Here is a 24,073-nt window from a genome sequence, read left to right on the forward strand (position 1 = left end):
AAACAAGCAGACAATCGAAAATTTTATAGCTGGCCACAAGAATAGATGAGAAACTATTATTGATTATTTAAAAAAAAAGAAAATAGTCAACCCAACTGGTTAGTTGGTGACCTTACCTAACAAAAGCTCAAATTCTAATTATATTTTGGTAGGTACAATGAAGATGCCAGCAAACACAAGGATGCAAGAAACAAGTAAAGAAACAAATAATTGAGTGATGGAAACAAGTAAAGAAACAAATAATTAAGTAATGGAAACAAGTGATCTCTTTTGTTTTCTCCACAATCAAACAAAGAAAACTTTCATAAACCTAACATAATCAAATATGAAATATTGTAGCAAACATCATCTTAAACATCAACATAGTAAAGATAATCAGTAAAAATGTTGGTGATGGCCGTGGTGGTGGTGGTGGTGGCCGTGCTCATCGAAACCGAAGCACCGAAGCAAAGGATAGCATGCGACGAACACGCACTGTCCGATCATTTTGAACACGGATGCAACTAGGATGCAAGGGCAGCAACAACAAGCCACCAGTGGATTTTCATGGCCGTGGTGGCTGTGGTGGTCGTGGTGGTGATGTCCCATTTTTGCTTCAAAATCAACCTAACCATCACAAAACAATAGCAATAAACTCATTTTGTTTAGACACATAAGAGAAAAAAGTAGTATGAACTTACCTAGTTTTTTTCTCAAAGTGAGCTATTTTCCTTGTGAAGTTCTTGTAGATCTAGATAAGATTTTTATGGGATTCATGTGAAAACTAGTGTAAATGAAAAGGTGGTATATATAAATCGAGACGCGTGAATTGGGCCCCTATTATTAATGAATACATGAGAAATTAGTAAATCTTAGTATAGAAGTAATGAAAAATAGAGCTTAATTTATTACTAAATCGATTTTTTGGGTCAAGCGGTTTTAATTGATAGGCTAACGAACACGTCAGCTTCAATTTAAAGAAAAGTTAATTTCATGGAAAAATAAGAGAAAATCAAAATTCTATATTTTTATATTCAAAATAAAAGTTCTAAGAGAAAAACTAAAAATTATTCAAAGTTTGTATATTTATCAAAAAATAACCCAGAGTAGCCTTAAATCTTTGGGCCAATTGTCTCGCCCATTGAAGAAGTACCTACAAATCAGCGCGGGGAATAATTACTGGCCCCACCGGTGAATACTCTTGGTAATTATAAAAAAAAGAACATCTTCACTGTTTTACACCACATTTTTGGTTGACAGAAAAGACCCATTATAAACTTTCAGAAAAAAAAAAAACACAAGATAAGGAATTTTTGTTTGCAAAGTTTATTAGATTGTATAAATTCAGTTAGTTGAGTAGTGTTTACAGAGAGTGGATGTTTTGTTGTAGGTATATGCACATATAACCATAAGCTGCCATCATCATTCTCTTTTGTCTTCCTCAACATCTTCCCCTAAACCGAAAACATGATCCGATGTGATCGACGCCTTCCTTTCTTTCCTTTCAACTTTCGATGCCAACTCTCCACCCACTACGACTCCAGCACCGGTCAGTGATATGCCTTCTTCGTCGTCTTCACCAGTCTCATGTGCATACCTACAAGAATTCAATTGGTTCACAGAGATTAGATCACAATCATGTACTAATCAATTCAACTATTCAATAGCTTCCAAGCCTTGGCCTACTATTGTGAACTGATCAAGAGTGTCAACTCAACATATGATTCAGCCAGATTGCTTTTTATACATTTGGTTAAATGATGCACAAGTTCTTGCACTTGTGAAGTTATTGCATTTGGCATCACCGGGTCAAACAACTTAGTCGTCCTCACAAAACTCGATACATTAGCAAAACTTGAAGTTTGGTTTCTTTGCAAGAAGCGATCAACTAATTGACAACACGGCCAAATATATTAATTCCATGTTATTTGAAATCATTAATGCAACTAATAGTAGTTAGTCATGTTCTAAGTCAACTATCAAATTCCATGCCTGCACTACAAATGCCAGTCAACAATATACCTCGGGCCAAGACTAGGCACAAATCAGGATAAATTTCAGTATCATTGTGGAAGAAAGTGACATTGATGGAATCAATTGAATTAGAGTTAGAAAGCCAACAAGAATATATAGAAGTTACCTGGTAGGGTTATTAGAAGGGGCAAAAAGGATGCATATGACTACCAACAAGATGAAGGCAAGCAAAGTCCAGAAAGCTGGGATAATCCACGCTCTTCGCCACGATTCACTAAGGGGGTCACTGGCATTGAAATACAACTGACAAGCAAAAAGTCATGTCAATTTTTTGCAATTAAGCACAGAAACAAATGCAAGGAACTTCTATAATTCTTTTGCTGTCTGTATCTAAGATCGTAGACAGCTTCTTGTTGAAACTGAGGGCTAACAAAAAGGGCAGCTTAATGTTATTTTATTGTAAAACCCACAGCCATAAGTTTATGGTATGATACAGCTATATAAGTAAGAAACACCGACCAGCAGCTAAGCAAAGGATAGAAAGTTTGGGCAAATATATACTAGGGGTGTAGAATTACCTCGTAGCCAATCCAAGCTACCGAGAGCAGAATGGATATTGCCAGAGAATTGGTGAACTTTCTATAAAGCTCAAGCTTTGCCATGCTTCTCCGTATCTGATCCCAAACACAGAGTTAAACTTTATTAAGTAGTTATGAGTGAGTAAATACTTTGAGATATAAAGCAGGGGCTCCTGACAAATCACACTAATATAAAGTAAGTAGAAAGAATATCTAAGCACTTTGTGTTTTTCTATATCTAGAATAAAAAGGGCTAGCAAAATTCCAACATAAAATGTAAGAGAATGGAAATCAACATGGTATACCAAGTAGTTTTTGAGCAGGTACATTTTAATGATGATTCTAAATTTCACATAAATTGGAAAACCCAGACATTCTAAATAGAACCTAATTTCTACAGGCACGAGGATCAGGTAAAAACGCATAATCCTCGAAACACCAATTGGTTCACATGTATTATGTCACATATCGGGGTAAGATACAAAAATTACTAATTCATCAATTGAAAAGGGTCAAGGTATACTGCTACATCCTTCCCACTAACAGTAAAACAACAACCTTGAAAGAAGATTTTAAAAATGGTTCTCATATTTGACAAAGGAAGACAGAAAATAACCTGGAGCTTCTCCAATGTTTTGGATAATGAAGAAAATATCCAAACGATAAAGCATGCATCTAGAAGTGCTACTGGTAGTACCAAAAAGAGCCTGGTTTTTCCAGCAAAGTCATTGATATTTCCCAAGTGTTCAACAAGCTCCAGCGCTTCTGATGCCATGAAATAAACCATGCCGAGAAGAGTTACTTTGGCAGTTATTCCTCCTAAGGTTGGTCTCATAACACCATAACCCATTGACACCACGAGCAGCAGAAGGCGGGAGACTGTTTTCTTTATAGCAGTGAATGTAACTGCCCATAGCGTAATCCCAATTGGTCTGCTGCCAGTGGCATTGAAGTTTGCATATTCAAAGTACCAAAGAGCCATTTCACACATTCCTAGACCAATCACAGCAGTGATTTGGTAATGCAGTTGAATTATATCTTTCCACTGTTGGACAAACCGCAGAAACCACAAGAGACCAAGAATAAGGTATGCAAGAGACATAAAACCATAAAATGTCATCATTGGTGCCATTTTCCCAGGCAGATAACCTTCTGGGTTTCTCCAGACAGTTCTTCCACTGATTAATGTGCCCCTCAGCTCTGGGTCACAGACCAAAAAATATAGGAAGTACATACCAGTTTTGTTAATCTCAACAGTTTGGATGTCCATCTTAGCCTCTTCATTGATGCCCTCAAATGAAACCTGAAGCCTCTTTGGCCACTCCGGGTTATCAGGAGAATTACGGATAATGACCTCACCAACCTTGCAGACCCCTTCCTTCGCAAGTGTACGATTGCAACATATTGCGTTGGAGTTCATATATGCTCTTCCTATCTTATCACTGTCTTTAACCTCAACTATAATCGCCTCTACCACTCCAGTACTCTGCTGATAATCGTTCTGCTTTTGGGCAACCTCTGTAGGTCTCCTAAACGTGACAGATTCAAACCTAAAACAGGATACAATAAAGTGACAGTTAAACTTTTTTAGACAACAAACAAAAAGAACCGTGCCTGATATCACCATAAAACTTCATTCCACCAACATCGTAGGAAACTCAATAGACACCCACATGGATGTTTGCATTGACAGCGTAGAATACAATTGAGCTGTATAAGTAGTAAAATTTTGTATGTAGACAACATTGGTATCCAACAAATCCATCCACACAATTAGAATCTTTAATTTATTGTTCAGGCGAATAGCGACAATGTGAAGATGGCAAAGACTAACATAAAGGAAAAAACAACAACACACTACTACACTAGGCAGTAGGAATTTCAATATTATCAGCATAGCATACACCCTATCAAATATCTCTAGCAAGTAATGGAAACTCCAGATTGTGCCAATCTTTGTATTGCAAAAAAGCCTAGTTCATTCTCAACTGATGTATGCTGATTCACATTTTGAGGACAGGTGAGACAGGTCAATCTAAATTTATCGTCTGATCAGCTATCAACATTTCAGGAAAGCAACTTATAAAACCATTAGAAGCTAAGCAACTACAAAATACCAAATTGGACTCATAGAAAAGTTCATTAAGCATCATGATTTAGCTCAATAAGAAAGGAGTGCTTTGGCCCAAAAGACATAAGTTACATAACATGGAGGTGATCATATCCCCCTCCCTCCAGTCAAATTTGCAGCAAAAGACTCGACAGCTAAGAAAGTTTTTAGCCTAATTCAGCTTAAGAGGCAAAATTTAGATAAAACATGTGCTCCATAGTATTTCCCTTGGACCGGACTGATTATTACATTATACATTGATCATCCACAAGAGTTTTGGGGCTTAACTTTTCACGCCACAATAATCGGTAGTTATACTATAGTGAACCTATATTCCTTAAAACTCAGTGCACTCCTTCGAAACAGAAATTGAGAAACACAGACACTTTGAACCAATAGAGCTCTCCCTATATATACCACAAGTTCATAACACAGTCAAGAACAAAAGATAAAGATAAACCATTCCATCCATGTCTTCTCTCATTGTGACCAAATAATTAATGAAATACTTAGTAACAAAACTCTATAACATCACTCTAAACAAAAATGTCAACACAAAAACAAAAAAATAAGGTCCCAAATTAATGCAGTATTTTCACACTCAGTTTGCACAGTGCTCAACCTGATAAATGATTTTCCATTGAGGGGTTTACTATTATCATCAGTGGGCGTATTTTTGGGAGGGTCGAGAACCTTAGAAGCATAGAGCCCTTCACTGCCGCCGTGAAAGAAGAAGGAATTGAAACGAGGGATGAAAGCTTCATTCTTATACTCGTGGATCGACGCTCTCACTCCGTTTTCACTCACTAAAATCAGCAGCAACAGCACAAAAATCATTGGTATTTTTCTTCCATTAGCCAACATTAGATCGCACTGAATGCCTCCTCTTAACACCATTTCCCCCCTCTCTCCCCCCTTTTCCAACTCTCTCTCTCTTTCTCGATAGGTGATTTGTTCTCTTTGTAAAAGGAAATGGAAAAATGAAATTAGAATTAGTATGAGAGAATTAAATGCGAAATATGTAGAAACAATACACAGAAAAAAGGGAAAATATAGGAATTTGCGAGGAAGAAGACGAAGATCTCAATTCAAGCTACTGAAGAGTGTTAGTATTTATTTTTCTCCATTTTTTTTCTCTTTCAGCGTTAATTGTTCAATTCTTTGCCCTGACTTTTTTGGTTTATTTTTTTGTTACTATATGATAACGAATTTCATAATGATAATAATTAATAACACAATAAATGCTACTTTTATTATTGATTGTATTAATAGTGCGAATTAGGGCCAAACTACGTAGACAATAGGTATAAGAAAAGTAAACTACTCCCATTTATTAAAAGAGAGAGTACTATCCACTTTTATTTTATCTACTAACTTCACAATCTGGAACTCTCTCTTACTTGAGTGATATCTAATGAAACCATCGTTAGGATTAAGGCGGTCGGAACAAGTTGATAGGAACCCTTTCTCCCGTGCTCTCAATGGAATTCGATATCTTCAATCTCGGAATCACTGTGGCCGGAAAGTCAAACATGTTGCAAAGAAAGTCCGGGATCGGATCGGTGAGGATTCTCGATCTCTTGCAATTCAAAAATCCAATATTGAAATTGATTTCGTTTCATCCAACTTAAGCAAATCAAGAATAGCCAAATATTGCCAAAGTATAATGAAATTTATGTTCAGATGATAACCTTTACACGAAATGCTGATATTGATAGAAAAGAGTTGTTCGCAAGTACTAATATTTCTATAAATATTGTTAAAATACTTTTTTGGAGAAGATTTCATCGACAACATAAAACATCGCAAAAAAACAAAAAATTAATTGTGTACAAACACATAACAGAGTCAAGAAAAAAGAAAATAATAGCATTACATTACTTGACAAATAACCTCAAGTCGAAAAGAACAGAAATTTTATCAAAAGTGAAAAGAATATGTGCTTTAGCTGAAATGCATTCTGTTACAGATGACAAATATGGTTATAGCAGACAAATACAACACAAAACGTCCGAAATGTTACTGAGTGCTATTTTAGTAAACAAAAAATTTACAGACTCGTCATAAACTGATGCACTTAACTTGTACCTGACGATGTTCTGTTTATCCTTTGAGCACCTAGTCTAGGGGCAGCAGGTTTAGCTCCTCGGCCTCGTGCACCTGACAGTGGCCTGCTCCCTCCTGCTGTAGGTGGAGGCGCTGCAATGGACGCCCAAAGATCATCGCCGACAGAGGCACTGGATTTCAGATTCAATGATTTGGAAGATGATTTTGGGACGGGGGCAGCGATCGCGCCCCAAGGATCATCCTCGTCGACTGCTTTGCTGGATTTCGTATTTGAAGCTGCATCGCCCCACAGGTCGTCATCATCATCTTTACTCGCCTTCAATGTGCTCTTTGGTCTTGAATTTGAAGCTGGACCAAAATACCATACTTGGTAAGTACAAATTCTGTAATGCTCTGAGAGTTTAAGAGGAGAGACGCGTGGAGATGGGATAGAGGCGATAAGCTCTACTTAGGATATTTTCATCTGTCTAAGATGGATGTAGAGATGAGGATGGTACCTTGTGTTTTTGGTGCAGAAACAGGCCGTTTTTGAGCTGCTTGGATACTTGCTAGAGCTGCCGATGGTCGGGGCTCTTCCAGTGGTTCAATGTCATCCCACCCATCTTTGTCATTATCCTGCTCTCCACGAATGCCATTATCAAGGTCTCCCCACCCATCTGTCGACGTAGGTGATGCGGGTGGAGGGTTGTCGGATAAATCAGCTAAATCTGTCCTGGAATTTACTCGGACTTGTGCTACATTTGCTTCATCCGTCACTGTGGCATCCAAACACACATATCAGCAACGACCATGTCATCCAAGAAATGCACAATGATATGCTTATGTAAAAAAAAAGCAAAAATGATCCAATAGTTCACGGACCAGAGCTGGCATTGGAGATTGAAGACGAAAGAGGCGCGCCTGAGCCTGTTGAAGCAAGGGTACTCGGTTCAGAAGATTTGCCTTTCAGAGTTAAAGAACTCATCGCCCATCTGCATCACCATATTTAATGACTATAAGGTTTGAGTATAAACACATAAATATACTTTAGGTAAGAATTTCTGCAGGGGGGAGACGAACATGTAGATATTTTAATTTACATATGCTTAGAAGAGTACCAGCTTAGAGGCGACGAATAAGACTACATATTCAAAATCAAAGCTTGCATTAACATATGTGTCTATACATCTATGTTTGCAGAAGCCAATTAAAACTATTCATCTGTTAGTATATCCATACTAATTTCTAATACTTAGATGTGTCTATACAGTATACATCTATATCACTATGCACTTCTACAACTCTAGGTTCAAGAAAAACATAAGAGAAAGGAATGTTTGATAAGAAAAGATGGAATAACCTTCAATTGCTTAATAAGAGCTGATTCTTATCATCAGACTCACAAAAGGTGGTCTCAGGATCATTGATATATTAAATAATAGAGATTTAGTAAAGCTCACTAACCCAAGTAAACTAGCATTTCCAGGCATAGATGAATGTGCTCCAGCTGCACCTGTGTCATCCCCAGATGTCTGCAAAGAATCAACAGAGCAAATAAATACTCAATAAATGCATCTAATGAAGGAGGAGGAGCGGAAGAGCCAAGAGTGATTTATATTTCGAAAACCTTTTTTTAAAAATATTATACTACTTTATAAAAGAGGTGATTAGGTACAAACCTTTTCATGGAATTGTTTCACTAATTGCAAAAATTGTTCAACAGCTTGGAATGCTTTTGACCGGACATCACTGTGGCAGGTAAATAAATAACAGCACAAGCAGCTTGATTACAAAAAAGGTAATTAAGAAATAGGAATATGAAGAAGACGTGACATTATTACAAGCCACAAAACGTTTCTGGGATGCTTCATTTAGGTGAACCATAGAGTACAAGACAGAATCGCGTGGAAACAGAACCCTAAATCATATCAAAACATGAACCCCAGCAAGGCATGGGGTATGATATTGATGAAAGAATCTCAGCAATATATCGTAGAGATTGGGTGAACGATACTGATCGAGGGTCCAACAAATAGATTAATCACTTAGAAGGGAATACTACCTGTCAGGGTCAATTGTCAGGACAACAATGTTTGGCAAAATGCGAGTTGCAATCTCAGTTGCGTCATAGTAAGAGCTAGTGGCAGTTAAAGCCATAATACCTGACAAGAAAAGAAGTAGCATGAATGAAGACAAAGAGGGCAAAACAGAAAGAAGGGAACCTTAGCTCCATGTGTATGAACATGCTGAGCAGGAACTTGACTTAGCCAAAAGGCTAAAGACAATGAAGAGGCTAACTAAAAAGTTGCCTTATTACAGGACCAGATAACATAAGGTCAACAAAAACAAGTAAGGCTTTACCTGCTCCTCGGGCTGGAGAGAAAGTATCACGCAAAGCTCGAACTGTGAATGCATTTATCAACACCCTTTTCCTTGTCTGCTTTGCAACAAATTTTCAATCAACAATGGTGTCAGAAAGTAAAGTGTAACCTCTTAGAGATCAACATAAGGATAATCAGGATGGAAAACTTAGTACCCACCCCATCATTAAGGTGACTGGCAATGTTTCCAAGTAGTATGGTAGTATTTGTACGAATGGCAGGTTCTTCATCAACCTGTGTCACAAACGAATAGAGAAAATGAAATCTCACGGTCCCACCCAACACTCTAAAACCAATATCATAGGATATAGGCAGAAGTAGGGAGAAACTACATATAAAGTGCACACCTGTAACTTCGAAAGGAACTTCAACAATGACCCTGATATTGTTCTCTGCGACAGCTGCAAAGAAAATAGATGGTAGATGAATAAATTACTAAGTGGGAAAAGACAATGAACCATGGAAAGGAAATAAACAGTGTTTAACTCATACAATCAGCCTATCCATTTTAAGTATTAACTACTGTAAGATTAGAATTGTTATTGATTCATCTATGCCATGATGCCATCTAATATTAGCATACTAATGGCAGTATGTCTGCGGTGCACTTAAATGCAAAACCATTGTACCCTCATAATGGCATGTTAAACTGCTGAGAAATCAAATTATATACTCCTTCCATCAACAACCAATAGTCATGTTTTTTCCATTTTGGATAATTCCAAAAAATTAGTACCCTTAGTTTTGGTAAGTTTCTCTCTCTAATGAGGTGGGGCCCTTTTTCACTAACAATACTTCAACCACTTTTTCCCTCCATCTCTCTCCTACTTTACCAATTTTGCATTACAACCCATGCAGTCCACTACCAAGACTACTGGTAGTGGATGGAGGGAGTATATGAAAAATTCATACAATTTAACTGCATAGCAATCAAGCTTTAACCAAGACTCCTCAACAACCAAGCATTATCATGGACTTCAGAGTAATGTATATACTCAAGAGTGGAATAGGAGAAGCCACTCCTATTCCAGAAATGAAGTCGTCAAATAACAGCAAATGAGCATGATAGGGAATATTCATTGCCACAAGTTTGTGATTAACCTTAAACAGACCCTACACGTACCAGGCACTATGAACAGAACATAGTTATGTATGACTGAACCATGTAAATAGAAGTTTCACTTACCTTTGGAGCCAGGACAAGCATGGACTTTAGTGTCAATTCCCTTAGGAAAGCAGATGTATCGGAAAAGCCGTTTGCAACATGAGGGTAAACCTATAACAGAAAAACAGTTTTTGTCACTTCCCAATCTTCTAGATGGCATATTTGAACTGTGTGCACTTGCAAAGATATTGAGTTATAGATTATAAAGAATCACATAAAAGCTTACTTGCTCATCAACCATTTGTGCAGATAATGACTCGCCATATTGATCAATATGTTGAAGAAGACCGACGCGAATAGCGCGGTCATTTGAACCAAAAAGTTTGAGAATTGTTGGTAATATCTAAAAAGAAATAGAGTGATAATAAGTTCAATAACAATTAACAAGAAATTGTGTGTGCCCCATTTATAGATAATACAGCTCACACAAACAAAAGCAGGACACAGAGGCCCCATGGAGTATTAAGTAATAGTAACCTTAACACCATATTCTTCTGGTGAGAGACAAGAGCCCATTTTTAACAATGCCGTCAGAGCAGGTGCAGTAGCAGAACCGTATTCTAATGCTGATGCTAGCAAAGGAAGCAGCTAGAGAAAACGAAAATGCAGTAGGTTAGAAGTAGCAGGGATACGATTAAACTGCTAAGATTTCAGGCTTAATGAGATACCTTCTTCTGAACTATTTGGCGGGGCAGCTGGTCAGCAAGATTTGGAAGCTTACGAAAAAAGGTATCCTTTTCTACACTATCCTTTAAGTTAAGTACTTCCATAAACTGTATTGTTTCCACCAGCTTATTTTGAAAATATTCTGTCAAAACATATTGCCAGACTTTAGTCCATAAAAAAGATTCTACATTGCGAAGTCATGAATAAAAATGTTCTCTGTTGCAAGAAAAAACTGAGTAATTTATATATAATTAGGACTCCTAATCTTGCAAGAAAAGAGAAGAATTAGCCCCAAAAAGGAAACGGCATTGCTATGGACATTCCATGAATACATTTTTCGGCTTAGTAGGAAACTCTAGTAATACAGGGAGGATGAAAGCAGAAAAGGAAAACGTAACTATTCCCATGAGATAACAAAATATTGGAGAGCAAAACGGTGATGCATCCGCCAACATGCGAGTATTAAGGAAAATAACACAAACTTAAATTATAACAGGACAAGTTAATTATAATGGGATGAAACCCATAACTCACCACTATTCTCTAGAAGCTTTGATGGATTCAACCTGCGAGAAGGCATAGAGCTCAAGAGACGCTGATAATCTTGAAGTAAGGACTGTCATCAAAGGAAGAATAAACAATTTCTAAATGAAAATGGAATTATCAAATCAAATGGTTACTGAAAAAACTCAAATAAGCCTTGCCTTTTAATGAAGATATCCTATAGCTAAATGAATTTCCAAATGACACTGAAATTGGAAATATGATATGGTATCATGGTATGTGAAGGTAAATAAGCTATATCACCTTTGGAATATTTGCTGTATTCCGCAATTCCTCAGTTCTACCCAATTTCATTCCAGAGAAGAGCTCATATATTAGGCAGCCTAAGAAAAAAGTATAATAGTTTAAGGATCAATATAGAACTTAACATTTTGTGTAACGAGAAATGAAAAGAAAAAGATACCTGCATAGTAAAAGAAAATCAGACAATTCAAGAAAAAAGTTAAGAGATCTGGGAGTAGCTTCCAAATAACAGAAGTAAACAGACGAACTCATAAGGAGGGCTTGAAGTGTAACCAGTGGATGAATTTTATACACTGGAAGATCATTCCACAAGGTGGCCCCTTCAGCTCTTGGGATTATTTTCAAACCAAATTTTATAGATCCCGTTTCAAGAGGTTTCCGGTAACAATGGAGATGCATTCGATTGAGATTTGCAAATGAGACTACGAGAGTGAATACAAGATAATTCTGTTACGTTGTGAAATTATTTGAAATGGTAGTGATTTGGAAAATGATTTTGAGAATGACAATAAGTTGTGCGTCTACTTTTTCAGATGAATTTCCCATTTATAAAAAGTAAAAGCAGAAACTTATATATTGAAACAGAAGCAGACTTTAGTTCAAATACCATCATAGTTCAGCAAACCCATAATTAAGCTGAAATAAACCTTTCATCACCATCAATTAATGACAAGGATTAGGATAACTGTTTCCTTTACTGCATTTCTTATATAGAGGAATGAGACAGTAAAGAGTAACAATCACATCTGAATCTTACAAGTGCAGAGACAGACTCGGATTATATTTGATTCTTGTTGCATAACTTAGAACCTCTTATTCACATATAACCATAATGCGAATTCAAGAGTCCAAAATACATACTTACCCAAACCCCAAGAATCTAGAGCCCAAGGTGGAGATTTTCTGATAGCTGACCAGTCTGATTTTGACAACTCCATTGATTTGTATTGTGTACCAATAAGCCATTCATATTGCTGTGTCCCAAATTGAGCAGAAACAGAAAGCATAAATAACCATTAGATCATCTAACACAGCCTTCAGTCAAAAAGGAACAGAAACAGCAGCAATGAAGTTTCACTAAGAGAAATATGGACACTAGATTAGGAGATACCACATACTTTTGGTCGGTAAAAATACAAGAATGAAATATAAACAAGGAAAAAGAAAAAAATAACCATCATAAACAGGTTCCGGTAACAATTCTACAAGTTCAAAATATGAATCCCATTCATAATTTGAAAAGAAAATATAAACATCTGTATGAGAACCTTTTCATATTTTTCAGCTTTGTTTATTTTCATTAGCTTTGTTTATTTTCAAAAAATATTTCCTGAAGAGAATTTAGGATGTTCGGAAATGACTGGTAAGAGATCGGAAATATTTTTTAAAATGACTTCTACAAATTCGGCAAAAATATGAATTAAACACAGAACCCAAAGTATAATGAAGCCAACTAAAGCTAATTCCTTCAGGCATAAGTTTCAAGTGTTTCACCTAATGCATTTATATGCAAGGATCAGTTTTTCCTTTTGCAGTCTTAGATATTGATCTTGAATCTTGAGCTATTATCGAAACAGTATATTAGGACATGTTTAAACTCAATAAACGATAAAGGATGTCAGTAAAGCCCTTACTTAAAAAATTTTAGATATAGCTTCTTTTGATAAGATGGTCTTATCATAACATCATTAATATCTAGCAATCAGTTCTACTTTTCCCTTCACTGGGCCAAGTAAAATTATTGATGTCCAACACATTGTAGACAAAGAATGGCAAAAAGAGTGATTAACTGAGAACTCACAAGCATTGGTCCTGTTGCGGCTTCATTGTTTCCATCATATTCGGACAAAACATCAAACGCATGGAGTTTCCAGTCCAAGGTTTGAGTGACAACAACACTAGCCATGCAAACATTACCATGGACCTGAAGCAACCAACACACAAAATATCATGCTTGACTTGAAATAATTAAATCCTGCCAATAAATGGAAAGTGACGCATCCCCAAAGAGTTCTTGTTCATGTAATATCAAATCATATTTACTTGAACATGTCTACAAAGAAAAAAATGATAAACAAATAGGATAGGGTTTAACATTTAAGATGCTTACCAATTTACAATCGTTATTCAGGAAGCTCACAGCTTTTGATATCCGGTGCAATCCCCATGCGTAATATTCATCCCTGACAAAGGCAGGCGTAAAGTCTCTCAATTTTTAATTTCAGAAAACATGAAGACAGAGCCTAAGGATGTACTAAAGTAGATATCTTTAACATAATATAGGTTCTCAACACTTCGGAAAATTTTTAAAAATAAGGCCAGTGATTATAACAACAACAATATAAAAGCTAACCAACTTTCTACATTTTCCCACTTCCCAAAATCATGGCACAAGGTGCATCAGATCAGAGTATAAACAATTTACTTATCATCAGTTCAAACAAAAGAAACAACATCAATATAAAAAACTTCTGAAACTGCAACTAACGGAATGATTCAACTTTCACCTTTGGCTACCTTCCAGCCCCAGTTCCTTGATCTTTTCAGAAAGTGGCATAACAGGTTCGGTCACAATATAAATGGTCACCTTAGTAGTAGAACCATCTAAAGTTTCAGCCTCAGTACTGTGCAGAAATGACAAAATATTTGGATGCCTGACCTGAAAGAAGATAAACAAAAAGTTAAAACTAAGAAAAAAGTCAAAAATGAGATTAGTGCCTAAGGAAAGCACTATGCAGAATGCATCCATTCTACGAACTAGGCGAAATGGAATGATATTGTAAAATGAAGAAATTATCGTTAAGAAAATTATGTGAGCTTATTTTAAGTTACACAATCTTTGATTGAGAAAAATCATAGGTAAAGGCTTCCAAATTGTAAATATACCATTGTGGGTACTTAAGGTATATTTTATCAGGATTTCATTTGTTAAGAGGGAGTTTGACTAAACTTATTTTAGACATTTTATAAGCTCCAACATCTTATAACTTAATAAGATAGTATTTCAATTGCTCATGAGATGTAATATCCCAGAATCTTATAAGTTGTCTTAATGTTTGGAGAAATGAGATTATAAGTTAGTGAAAGAATGTGAGTTAGAGAAAGAGAATTGTGAGTTAGAGAGGGGGGATAGATGAAACGGTAACAGCATATGTTGGAAATAGCAAAACATAATAGGGTTATTATTGACTTTTTGTAATTAATTGTTGCCTATAAGATCACGAAAAATAAGATAGGATTGATTAACTTTTTTTAAGGAGCTTACACGCTGTTAGAGCTTAATTTTAGATCTTATAAGTTGCTTAGTAGCTAGTTTGTCAAGCACTTTCCAAGAGCTTACATAGCTTATAAGTTGTTTTAAAGAGCTTATAAGCTCAAATACCCCCATTTTCCCTTCTAAATGGAAAGGTTTCCGCAATATGGGTTAAAGTCATGCAAAGCACGACAAAGGAAAATAACTTTCAAGTCAAATTTCAGGCAGCACATCGTCTATCTTTCAATTGTAATTAACGTTTTTTGCTTATATCATCAAATTATCATTAATTGTCAAGCTTCAATTCATTTATTAGCTATTACTAACTTGAATATATAGCCAGTGACAAATTTACGGCAAGTGAAATAAATCAGCAATGTGGGTTCACACTTGGACAATAAACTACGGCAGTCTTCGGACTCTTAACAATAGTGATTAGTGAAGAAGAAGAAGAAACATCAAACAGAAACGTCCATCAGAAGCTTACTGTTCGCAAACGTTTAACACCATTACGGCCAGCAACTAAATGTCCATCGTTCGCACTGCTCCCTGAAAGAGAAAATATTGAGACAGGTGCTCCATCATCCTGTCAAATAAATAGAGCAGATTACAGATAATCTTACTGGTTACTGAGAGTAATAATTCAGAAAGTACAAACAAAATTTTAACAACAATAAGAACGAATTCCCCTACACAGGCCAATGTCAATGGAAATAAATGTAAACACTATATGAGTGGCTTAGTCGTCCACATCTGCTGTACTGGAAATGCAAAAGCAAACTTGTTTCTGAAGCAAAAGTGATTATGATAATCACAACTAGAAAGTTTGATCAGCAAACTGATAACATCTGGTCATTTTCTCTCCTGTCTTCAGAAAAAAATGTTTTCTCACATAGTAATTTTCTTGGTCTATCCATTTTTCTCTTTTTGTTCTTTTTTTGTGTATGTGTGTTGTGTCCTAACCAGGGCTAAGAACACGCTTCAACAATAAGAATCAGAAAATATAACATACAATCGACTATGGTATCTAACTTGGGAGAAACCAAATTACCCAAGTATCAAAGAGGTATGACTCTAAAGCAAGAGATGAATCTATCATCAATAGTATATGAAAAATTACTACTACAACTATATTTGCTGTTCAATCATGAAAATAGCTCAATATTACCGCATACTTTTGTCTTGGCCCAGCACCTTGGTCTGAGAAATCACTGAAGCTACAACCTCTCTCTAAAGCCTCAAGTTACTAAACTAGCTACACATATAGTAGAATAGAAAAACTTAAAATTGCACCTCACTCATTTACTCTGCAGTGGCCTTTCATTACCAGTTCATTAAGCCACTAGTGGTTCTTCTTAAATTATTAGTGTTTTCACTTGTTCTAGTATTTTCCCTTGTTCTAATATAGTAGTGTTTTCCTAACTGAAATATACAAATACCACCATCACCAAATAAGAATCGCATCTCCACACAATCCATGGTGCAAGACCAAATATCTGAATGCATCTCATATATGCATCATCAACCACCAAGAAACAATCATTAGAAATAAAGCTATATGGATAGTTTTGGGACTAATTTAAGTTTCCTCGATCAAAATGAAGGTAGTACCATCTGTGATCGACTATTACATTGATGCCAATATATTGAAGTCCAAAAGGATGGAATTATGGATTATATTTGAGGAAATTATAAATGGTAATTCTATTACCTAAGCTTGTTATTATCTTTTGCCCTTGATCAACTAAGATACAGCAAAAAGGGAATTCTTTTGTGTCAAAGGTATTCTAATTTCATCACAAAAGCAAACCTCCAGTTACAAGCATAAAGAACTAGTAATAACATTCAATCAAGTGAGCAAAGCCTAGGAACTAGAAATGATCTAATACAAACTAGCATGCTCCAGTCAAACTAGGCTTTCAGATCTTATGGAACTAAGAAGTAAGAAGAATGTATGAAACTTTACAGAAGAGCCTAGACGTCTGAATCTCTAATATTTTTCTGCAATTGATCTTAATACTTCCAAAATACATACAATCCAGTGCCCTATAGGAATCCATATGTTAAAAAGCTTAATTTTATGATAATGCAGATCCAATCTAATCAACGTCAAAGTGTTTTAATCTTTCCAGCTCCACAGCCAGCTCGAACTCACCAATTTCCAATATAAGAAGCAAATCCCCGAAAAAACTATTAAGCTTTGCACAAGCAACCTTGATCTCGATAAATGAGAGGAAATTCGAAATGAAAACCAATGAAAGTGAAGCCAATCCAACTAGTAAAAACAACAGAATTTACGATGGATGTAACGGAATCGAGAGGATCACCTTAGAGGTTCCGCGATAGTGCACCCAGGAGCCCCACGCAGAAGAGTAGGGCTCCCCGATGTTATACGGCAGATCCTTGAGGCCGGCGCCCGATCCGGCGACGACTCCTTTCAGAAATTTCAGCATCTTCCCGGCGCAATCGAGAGAGAGAGAGGTGATCTGAAGGGAGATTTGCGGGGAAGAAGAGGTGTACACTACGGTGACAGACTGCGAAACAGGGGATAAAATTGTTCTTCACGATGAATTACTAATTCATTAATAATTTCACCATTTTTTCTTCGCTTATCCGATATCGAATCTTCATATTTTATTAATATTATTAGTATTATTATGATTAGATGTTAATAAAACATTTCATAAACATGCCATGATCAAGAACCAAATCTTATATTGTAAATAAACTAATGGCATTTTATATATCAATTTTTGTAGGTGATCTAAGGTGAATTGTAATTGTAAATTGATCCATCTTAACATGGTTTAAGGTGATTGTTTTCAACCTTAACACGTAAAACTTCATTGTTCAAGAAAAAAGTAAAAAAGGTTAAAAACATCTTCTATCCTCAATTTTTGCTATGATTTTTAAAAGAGTAAAGGTCAATTTTAGTTCTAAACATATAGTCGAAATACCAATTTAATCTAAAACATTCACTTTTTGAAATTCGTGTCATTTACGTCAATTTTTTACGGTCAACCGTCGATTGACACAATTTTGATCGGATTAGGCTTATTTTAATTGTATTTTTATTATTATCTTTTTTTTGAAAAATTTGAAAATGCAAAATTAAAAATATGCAAAATTGAAAATGAAAACGTAAAATTCAAAATTAAAACAAGTTTATGATATTTAAAATAAAAAAACCAGTATACACCATCGACATAATAAACTACAAACTAGTTCTTGATATTCATAATCATGATCACATACATCCTGAACATTTTACAACTGAAATCAAGGCTTGTGTCGTGTCTGGCTTTCGTCCTCTCCTCAAAAGAGGCAACCTTTCCCTTCTCCTTTGGTTTTTGAGGCTGCGGAAGCGACGGTCTAGACCTCCTCTCAAAATCCTCATCGATTTCTGAAAAATTGAACGGCGGAGCTCCACGGTCCGGTCTGGTCGGAAGAACTAGGGTTCGTCATCGTCCTCCCTGCATCGTCTTCTTCCTCAGGGCCAACAAGATAAATTCGGTTGCTTCGACGGCGTTGTGGGTCGGAATCGGACTTAGGGTTTTTGTGGTGTTTTGTGTGGAGAGAAAGAGGAGAGCTAGATAGAAGAGAGAGTTGGAGAGTTGGGACTTGGGAGGGAGTCGATTCATTTGCAAGTATTTGGAGTGTAGTGTGAAGGAATATTTTTGAATTAGAAATAGATTAAAAAACAATTTAATTAGAAAAATAATTAGCAAAATAATTAGATAACTAATAATCCTAGATTAAGCTTAATCGGATCAAAATTGTGTTAATCGACGGTTGACCGTCAAAAATTGACGGCACCGTAAAAAATAGATGTAAATGACACGAATTTCATATGTTATGGACCTGTTTTGCAAAATGTGAATGTTTAAGACCAATTGGTATTTCGGCCATATGTTTATGATCAAAATTGACCTTTACTCTTTTTAAAATGTCCCCAATTTTTAACATGTCCCCTTCTTAGGATGTTGTTTCATGTGTTGATGCAAAATTGTTGTATAACGAGATCTTTTGTTGAATATGTTGAAAGTTTAGTGTATATTTGATGGAAATTGAAGGTTGCGGAGTTCTATATATACAATATGAATTTAGATTCTTCTTCGGGAGCTATCAAACTTTGGGATTGTAAATTTGTGATACGGTATCAATAGCACTATGAGCATGAATATATTAGTTGATCATTTATTATAATAAATATGACATGTATACTAGGTTGCATTTTATACTTTTAAATGTTTGTAGAATAACCAATCCTTTATATATTAAAATCGCTTATCATTTGGAGTTAAGTATTTTCGTGAGTATCATTGACATTTAATCTATATCAATATTTTTGAAATACAGTCTACTAAATCTAGTTTTCGAATAAGAAGACAAAATCTCCTTTGAGGACGACTACACGCCGGACGTAGTACAACCATATGATTCTTTTAGACCCATCAATGATTTGTAAACTTCCAATAATAAAATTGGCAAATTATAAGAGAAATCACTGGTCAAATTTTAATCAATTTATTAATTTTTAAAAAATATAGATTATATCATAACTTTGATAATTTTTTGTTTGTTTCATAACTAAAGAATTCGACATCCTGTGTGTCTTTATGTTAGTACTATTTTTTTACTAAAATGCACAGATAAACTTACAAGGTAAGAAAATTTGCTTAATGACAAACTACCATATAGGAGTACATAAAAAAATTAAGACATGTAGTACGCCAATTTTTTTAGCCATAGGATAATTGAGAAATTTGGAAAATTTATAATAAAATCTATTAGTACTTGTTAACCGTGGGATTGACTAGAAATTGACAATTTTTTTGATTTTTTGGACAATTTTTCAAAACAATATATTTTTCAATTATAATCAATTAATTAGCTTATAATTTAATCTAACATAATTAAAATTAAACAAATAAATAAATGAAGTGAACCCCGTTGGCATGGGTTGATGGTTTTCTACAAGAAATATATTTTCGAAGGACACGAAATTAGTAACGTAATTACTTGCGTAGAATTTTTTTATATGGTCAAAATTGATGGTGTGGAGAAAAATATCATTAAGTTTGAGGATTCAATTGTCTATTATATATACTTTAATCTGTTGTTTTTTGAAAGGCTTTCGTTTCATTCCTTAATTTAAGTTGGGACAATAAGATTAAAGATATTTTTTTTGAAGTTTTGGTAATGTATTTAAAACATAAATTAACGTCTTTAATTATTTAAAAATGGTGACATGACCAACTCATAACTAAAAAGGAAGTACTTAACTCACTAAAAAAAATACGTGATTTACTTACGAGAAATTGAAAATTAATATTTATCGTTATTTACAGACAGAGATGTCGTAAGCAAAACATCAAATTAAAGTGCTCCTTCTTGCTTTATCTATACACTATTATCAAATTAATGTTTCTCCACTAATATATAGTTGGGGGAAAATACATACATGGTCTTGCATGATGAGAATGTGACATGTTCCAACTAACTAAACAACTAGGAAATGCAATTATCAGTTGTTGTGCCACTATTTACCAACATGAATGCAACTAATTAATTAAATCTATTTCTAGAACTATGGACCAAACCCATTTAGTATAAGTAAACTAATGTCGTAGAATTTAGTTCATGCTTAATCAGTCATAGATTCAAATTCATGGTCCAATTTATTTGGTTTCAATGAGGCCAAGTCTTCTCGTGGACTACTAGCATGGGGTAGACTGAAAAAATGAAATTTTTTTGCCAAGAATTTAGACCCTGACTAAGTCATTATATTTCTGAAGTTTCTTCCACTCACCGTGTTCAACACATGCATAAACACTTTGAATTTTTTTCATTTTCCATATTCTTGATTTCCTTCTTGTTTACATTCATATATATACCCCACATCCACTTGCACCATAATCCCACCAAAACAAAACATTACTATTAGTTCTAATTTTTGAAGGTAAAAAAATGGATGAAAATCTGATATTGTATGGGTGTAAATTGGCAAAAGATATGGAACAGAATCTTCCAATGCTGGCCAATCAGCCTGAAGCTCTCCTTGCCTCTTGCGAAGAAATAATTAGCATATTTAACGGCGTTAAGGAGAGACTCATCGTGTCTCAAGCGAATTCGATGAGTTTTCCCGGTCGCAGCGGCCCTGGTGGCACTAGCGCGAGTCGTGAGCCGTTGGATTTGATCAGTGCCCAGACGATGCTCGGTGACCGGGGCAAGCTCAATGAGTACGTGCCGAGTCTGGATTTTATGTTTGGCGGTGGAAGGGACGTTGGCAGGGCTGGATCGGTCGGGGAGGTCCAGCCTGCTGCTAATGCAACGGATTCCATCAGAACTTCGCCTTCGCGCAATCTAAGGAGGAGGTGAGAGTTTCCTAATACTTATGTATAGTTAGAAAATAATTTGTTGATTGTGATTTTATTTAAATGGAATTAATAGGAAGGATGAAAGTGGTAAGTTTGTGACGACGGTGGCGGCGCCACAAATGGGGAATCTGGATCTTCCGCCGGAAGATGGGTATACATGGAGGAAATATGGGCAGAAGGAAATCCTTGGATCAAAATATCCTAGGTAATATTTATTTATTAAATTTCACAATCACCATATTTATTTTGTTGGTTGATAATTATTTCTCACTAGAGTGTGATTGACGTATATGCTTTAAAAATTATAGTTCTTGATAAAAATACATACAGGTTACTAGAAAAAAAATGTGTAATCATGCGTCTCACCGCCTAATTAAGTGATACTACTAAGTTTTAATATGGAAAATTTATATTTTGTTATTATATACTACTTGTATATGAGATAATTATAATTCAAATCATAATTTTGATTTGAGAAAACAAGTACTTAATCTTTTATTTTTTGCAGTTGAAACTTTATAGCAATCCAGATTTCAAAACTTTCATATTCGGTGTTCTTGATTTGAGAAACTATATATGGGCTCGAAAAAGATGAATATTGTGACACATGAGTTGGTGTTCAGTATTCGCTTATAGTGATGATTAACATGCTGGGACAATTTTCATTAGACTTGGCATCAAAATTCGATATTGTTGGCAATTATTATTGAACATTTGCCCTATATATTGCCCAAATATTCCTCTATTTGTGTCCATTAAACACATGTTTTTTTATCCTAGTATCTTGAAACACTGAAAATTAAAAGGTTTATTAAAAGGTAAGAAGGTTATCATAAAAATAAGGACTGGGTATTTATTCAAATCATGATATTGTTTATTGCACCTCTAAAACAAATGATTTATTAATTGGGGGTGTTTAATGCAAAATGATTGAAAGTGTCAAATGGGAAGCCATAAACTTTTCTAGGAATCATGACCTCTTCTTGTATGTGAAAAAAATTTGAAGTCGTGGGGCACGAAAACGCGATTTCAAATTTAGTGGAATGGTTGGTTTCAAATTTAACAAGAAAGATACTTAACGTTGGTTGAATTGAATGAACTACGAATTGACTTTGATAATTCAAATGAAAATGGAAGAAAAATAGAAAGCGAAGTATGTATTGAAGAAGTCTTTAGGGTTAGTAAAAAAACTATGTCGAGGAAATCTCATTAGTCTGACTTTTCAAGCACGAGTTTGAATTTTTTTCATTTACTTAATTAAGTCTCAACCCCTATCATTTATATTTTCATTCTTTTTATAGACTATATTTCAATAATCATTTAATTCGAACTGGTAGCTGGGCTAGTTATAGTTCTTAAATCCAGTCATTATTGAAGAAGTAAACGTATATTGATAATTAAGTTACGTATACAATATTAGGGTATTATGGGTTATAAAAAGGAAAATAACATATAAATTTCTCACCAAACTTCATGAGTAAATTCATACTACTCCATTTCCTAAGTTGTGTGGTTGGTGTGACTGTAAACCGTGATTCTTATTATTTTCATATATCATAAAAAAATGAAAGTAACAATTAGAAAGATAATATTATGATGTGTTACATGAATCCATTACCCAATATATATGATACTTATAGGTTTTGCATATTCAATTTTGCATACATGCAAATTCGATCTAAGTACAGAACATTAAAATTAGTTGTGCAATTAAAAATAAATATTTCATCCGTCTATAAAAAAAATAGTAGGAGTATATATCTATCATTTTTTCAAATTCTGATTAGCCCATCGAAAGTATATTTTCATTTTTTTATAAAACTTTCTCGATCATCTTTTTTACTTTATTCATTTTCATGTTCTTTGTTATATTTTACTAATTACACATTTAAACTCGGATAGTCACAATCACAAACGATATTATTTTTTGTGCAGGAGTTACTACCGATGCACCCATCAAAAATTCTACAATTGCCCGGCAAAGAAGCAAGTGCAGCGATTGGACCACGACCCCTTCACCTTCGAGCTCACCTATCGCGGGACCCACACCTGCCACCTGTCCTCCACCGCCCCTTCGGCCCCCACCCCCTTGCCGGAGCAAACCCTCCCACCGCCGGTCACCTCCCTCCCCCTCTCCTCCTCCCTCGCCAACACCTCTCACTGGCTCTCCATGCACATCACTACTACCGGCGCCAGCGCCAGCACCAGCACTGCCTGTTTCCCCGCGGACTGCCCGCTTCCAGTGGCGGACATGGCCGACGCCATGTTCAACTCCGGAAGCAGCAGCAGCAGCATGGACCTCATCTTCTCCTCCATGGATGACAAGTGGGATTCTGAGGTCAAGAAAGGTTAATTCGATTTTGATGAAATACTACTATGATTTAATTGACAAAAAAAAAACGAAATTAATTTGGGCTAATTATATTTGATTGATCGGAAATTGATCATTGTCACAAAAATTGTCTTGTACCCTCATTTGTAGTGTTGTATACTCTGATTTGATTTTATTTGATTTATTCAGTTTTGTAATCTTTGTCTTTTACCAATAATGGAGAAAATTACTTTTGTATTCTTACTAGACTTTTGGGCCGTTTCACACTTGTGTTAGATAAAATTATCGTTTCACTCTTCTTTTTAAGATGAAATTATCATCTGCACTTGAGATGAAAAGAATTGCACTACAAAAATCTCGCGGAATAGTAACGGAAATTAGCAACGGTTAAGAATCTGATAC

The 24,073-nt window shown here is 35.3% G+C and overlaps 3 protein-coding genes across 4 annotated transcripts; 1 reads left to right on the forward strand and 2 right to left on the reverse strand.

The window, feature by feature from the left end:
* Window positions 1-228: 228 nt before the first annotated feature.
* On the reverse strand, window positions 229-5,807 carry LOC125200878 (Lung seven transmembrane receptor family protein). Its single transcript, XM_048098691.2, has 6 exons — window positions 5,264-5,807; window positions 3,148-4,081; window positions 2,532-2,627; window positions 2,120-2,256; window positions 681-1,576; window positions 229-606 (listed from the first exon to the last, which is right to left on the reverse strand). The coding sequence occupies exons 1-5, from the start codon at window positions 5,536-5,538 to the stop codon at window positions 1,402-1,404; spliced, it is 1,617 nt and encodes a 538-aa protein (XP_047954648.1). The 5' UTR covers window positions 5,539-5,807; the 3' UTR covers window positions 229-606; window positions 681-1,401.
* Window positions 5,808-6,494: 687 nt separating this feature from the next.
* Window positions 6,495-17,516, reverse strand: CTEXP (kinase family with ARM repeat domain-containing protein). Of its 2 annotated transcripts, none has more exons than XM_048099251.2 (21): window positions 17,287-17,516; window positions 15,447-15,545; window positions 14,214-14,365; window positions 13,817-13,889; window positions 13,508-13,630; window positions 12,572-12,680; window positions 11,707-11,786; window positions 11,434-11,515; window positions 10,902-11,041; window positions 10,711-10,821; window positions 10,460-10,576; window positions 10,255-10,344; window positions 9,416-9,469; window positions 9,228-9,302; window positions 9,049-9,124; window positions 8,750-8,849; window positions 8,367-8,436; window positions 8,152-8,219; window positions 7,570-7,679; window positions 7,206-7,463; window positions 6,495-7,056 (listed from the first exon to the last, which is right to left on the reverse strand). In XM_048099251.2, the coding sequence occupies exons 1-21, from the start codon at window positions 17,410-17,412 to the stop codon at window positions 6,719-6,721; spliced, it is 2,451 nt and encodes an 816-aa protein (XP_047955208.1). In that variant the 5' UTR covers window positions 17,413-17,516; the 3' UTR covers window positions 6,495-6,718. The 2 variants fall into 2 exon arrangements, with proteins under 2 accessions (XP_047955208.1, XP_047955210.1); XM_048099253.2 differs by having other exon boundaries at window positions 15,447-15,508; window positions 17,287-17,415.
* Window positions 17,517-20,874: 3,358 nt separating this feature from the next.
* WRKY55 (WRKY DNA-binding protein 55) lies at window positions 20,875-23,911 on the forward strand. Its single transcript, XM_048089870.2, has 3 exons — window positions 20,875-21,336; window positions 21,413-21,544; window positions 23,275-23,911. The coding sequence occupies exons 1-3, from the start codon at window positions 20,930-20,932 to the stop codon at window positions 23,690-23,692; spliced, it is 957 nt and encodes a 318-aa protein (XP_047945827.1). The 5' UTR covers window positions 20,875-20,929; the 3' UTR covers window positions 23,693-23,911.
* The last annotated feature ends 162 nt before the right edge of the window (window positions 23,912-24,073 follow it).

This window comes from Salvia hispanica, chromosome 2, assembly GCF_029641045.1.
Source record: "Salvia hispanica isolate PSC_SH4W2 chromosome 2, Shi_PSC_v1, whole genome shotgun sequence".
NCBI classification, from domain to species: Eukaryota; Viridiplantae; Streptophyta; class Magnoliopsida; order Lamiales; family Lamiaceae; genus Salvia; species Salvia hispanica.

Excerpts from the sequence above, each read along its gene's own strand:
- LOC125200878 (XM_048098691.2), bottom strand. The coding sequence starts at position 5,538 with ATGGTGTTAAGAGGAGGCATTCAGTGCGATCTAATGTTGGCTAATGGA. Across the intron at positions 2,257-2,531 it reads TAGCTTGGATTGGCTACGAG|TTGTATTTCAATGCCAGTGA; the intron begins GTAATTCTACAC and ends TTTGCTTGTCAG. Across the intron at positions 1,577-2,119 it reads CCTTCTAATAACCCTACCAG|GTATGCACATGAGACTGGTG; the intron begins GTAACTTCTATA and ends GAATTCTTGTAG.
- CTEXP (XM_048099251.2), bottom strand. The coding sequence starts at position 17,412 with ATGCTGAAATTTCTGAAAGGAGTCGTCGCCGGATCGGGCGCCGGCCTC. Across the intron at positions 11,042-11,433 it reads AAAGCTTCTAGAGAATAGTG|AATATTTTCAAAATAAGCTG; the intron begins GTGAGTTATGGG and ends ATGTTTTGACAG. Across the intron at positions 7,057-7,205 it reads TTCTGCACCAAAAACACAAG|CTTCAAATTCAAGACCAAAG; the intron begins GTACCATCCTCA and ends ATTTTGGTCCAG.
- WRKY55 (XM_048089870.2), top strand. The coding sequence starts at position 20,930 with ATGGATGAAAATCTGATATTGTATGGGTGTAAATTGGCAAAAGATATG. Across the intron at positions 21,337-21,412 it reads TCGCGCAATCTAAGGAGGAG|GAAGGATGAAAGTGGTAAGT; the intron begins GTGAGAGTTTCC and ends TGGAATTAATAG. Across the intron at positions 21,545-23,274 it reads CTTGGATCAAAATATCCTAG|GAGTTACTACCGATGCACCC; the intron begins GTAATATTTATT and ends TTTTTTGTGCAG.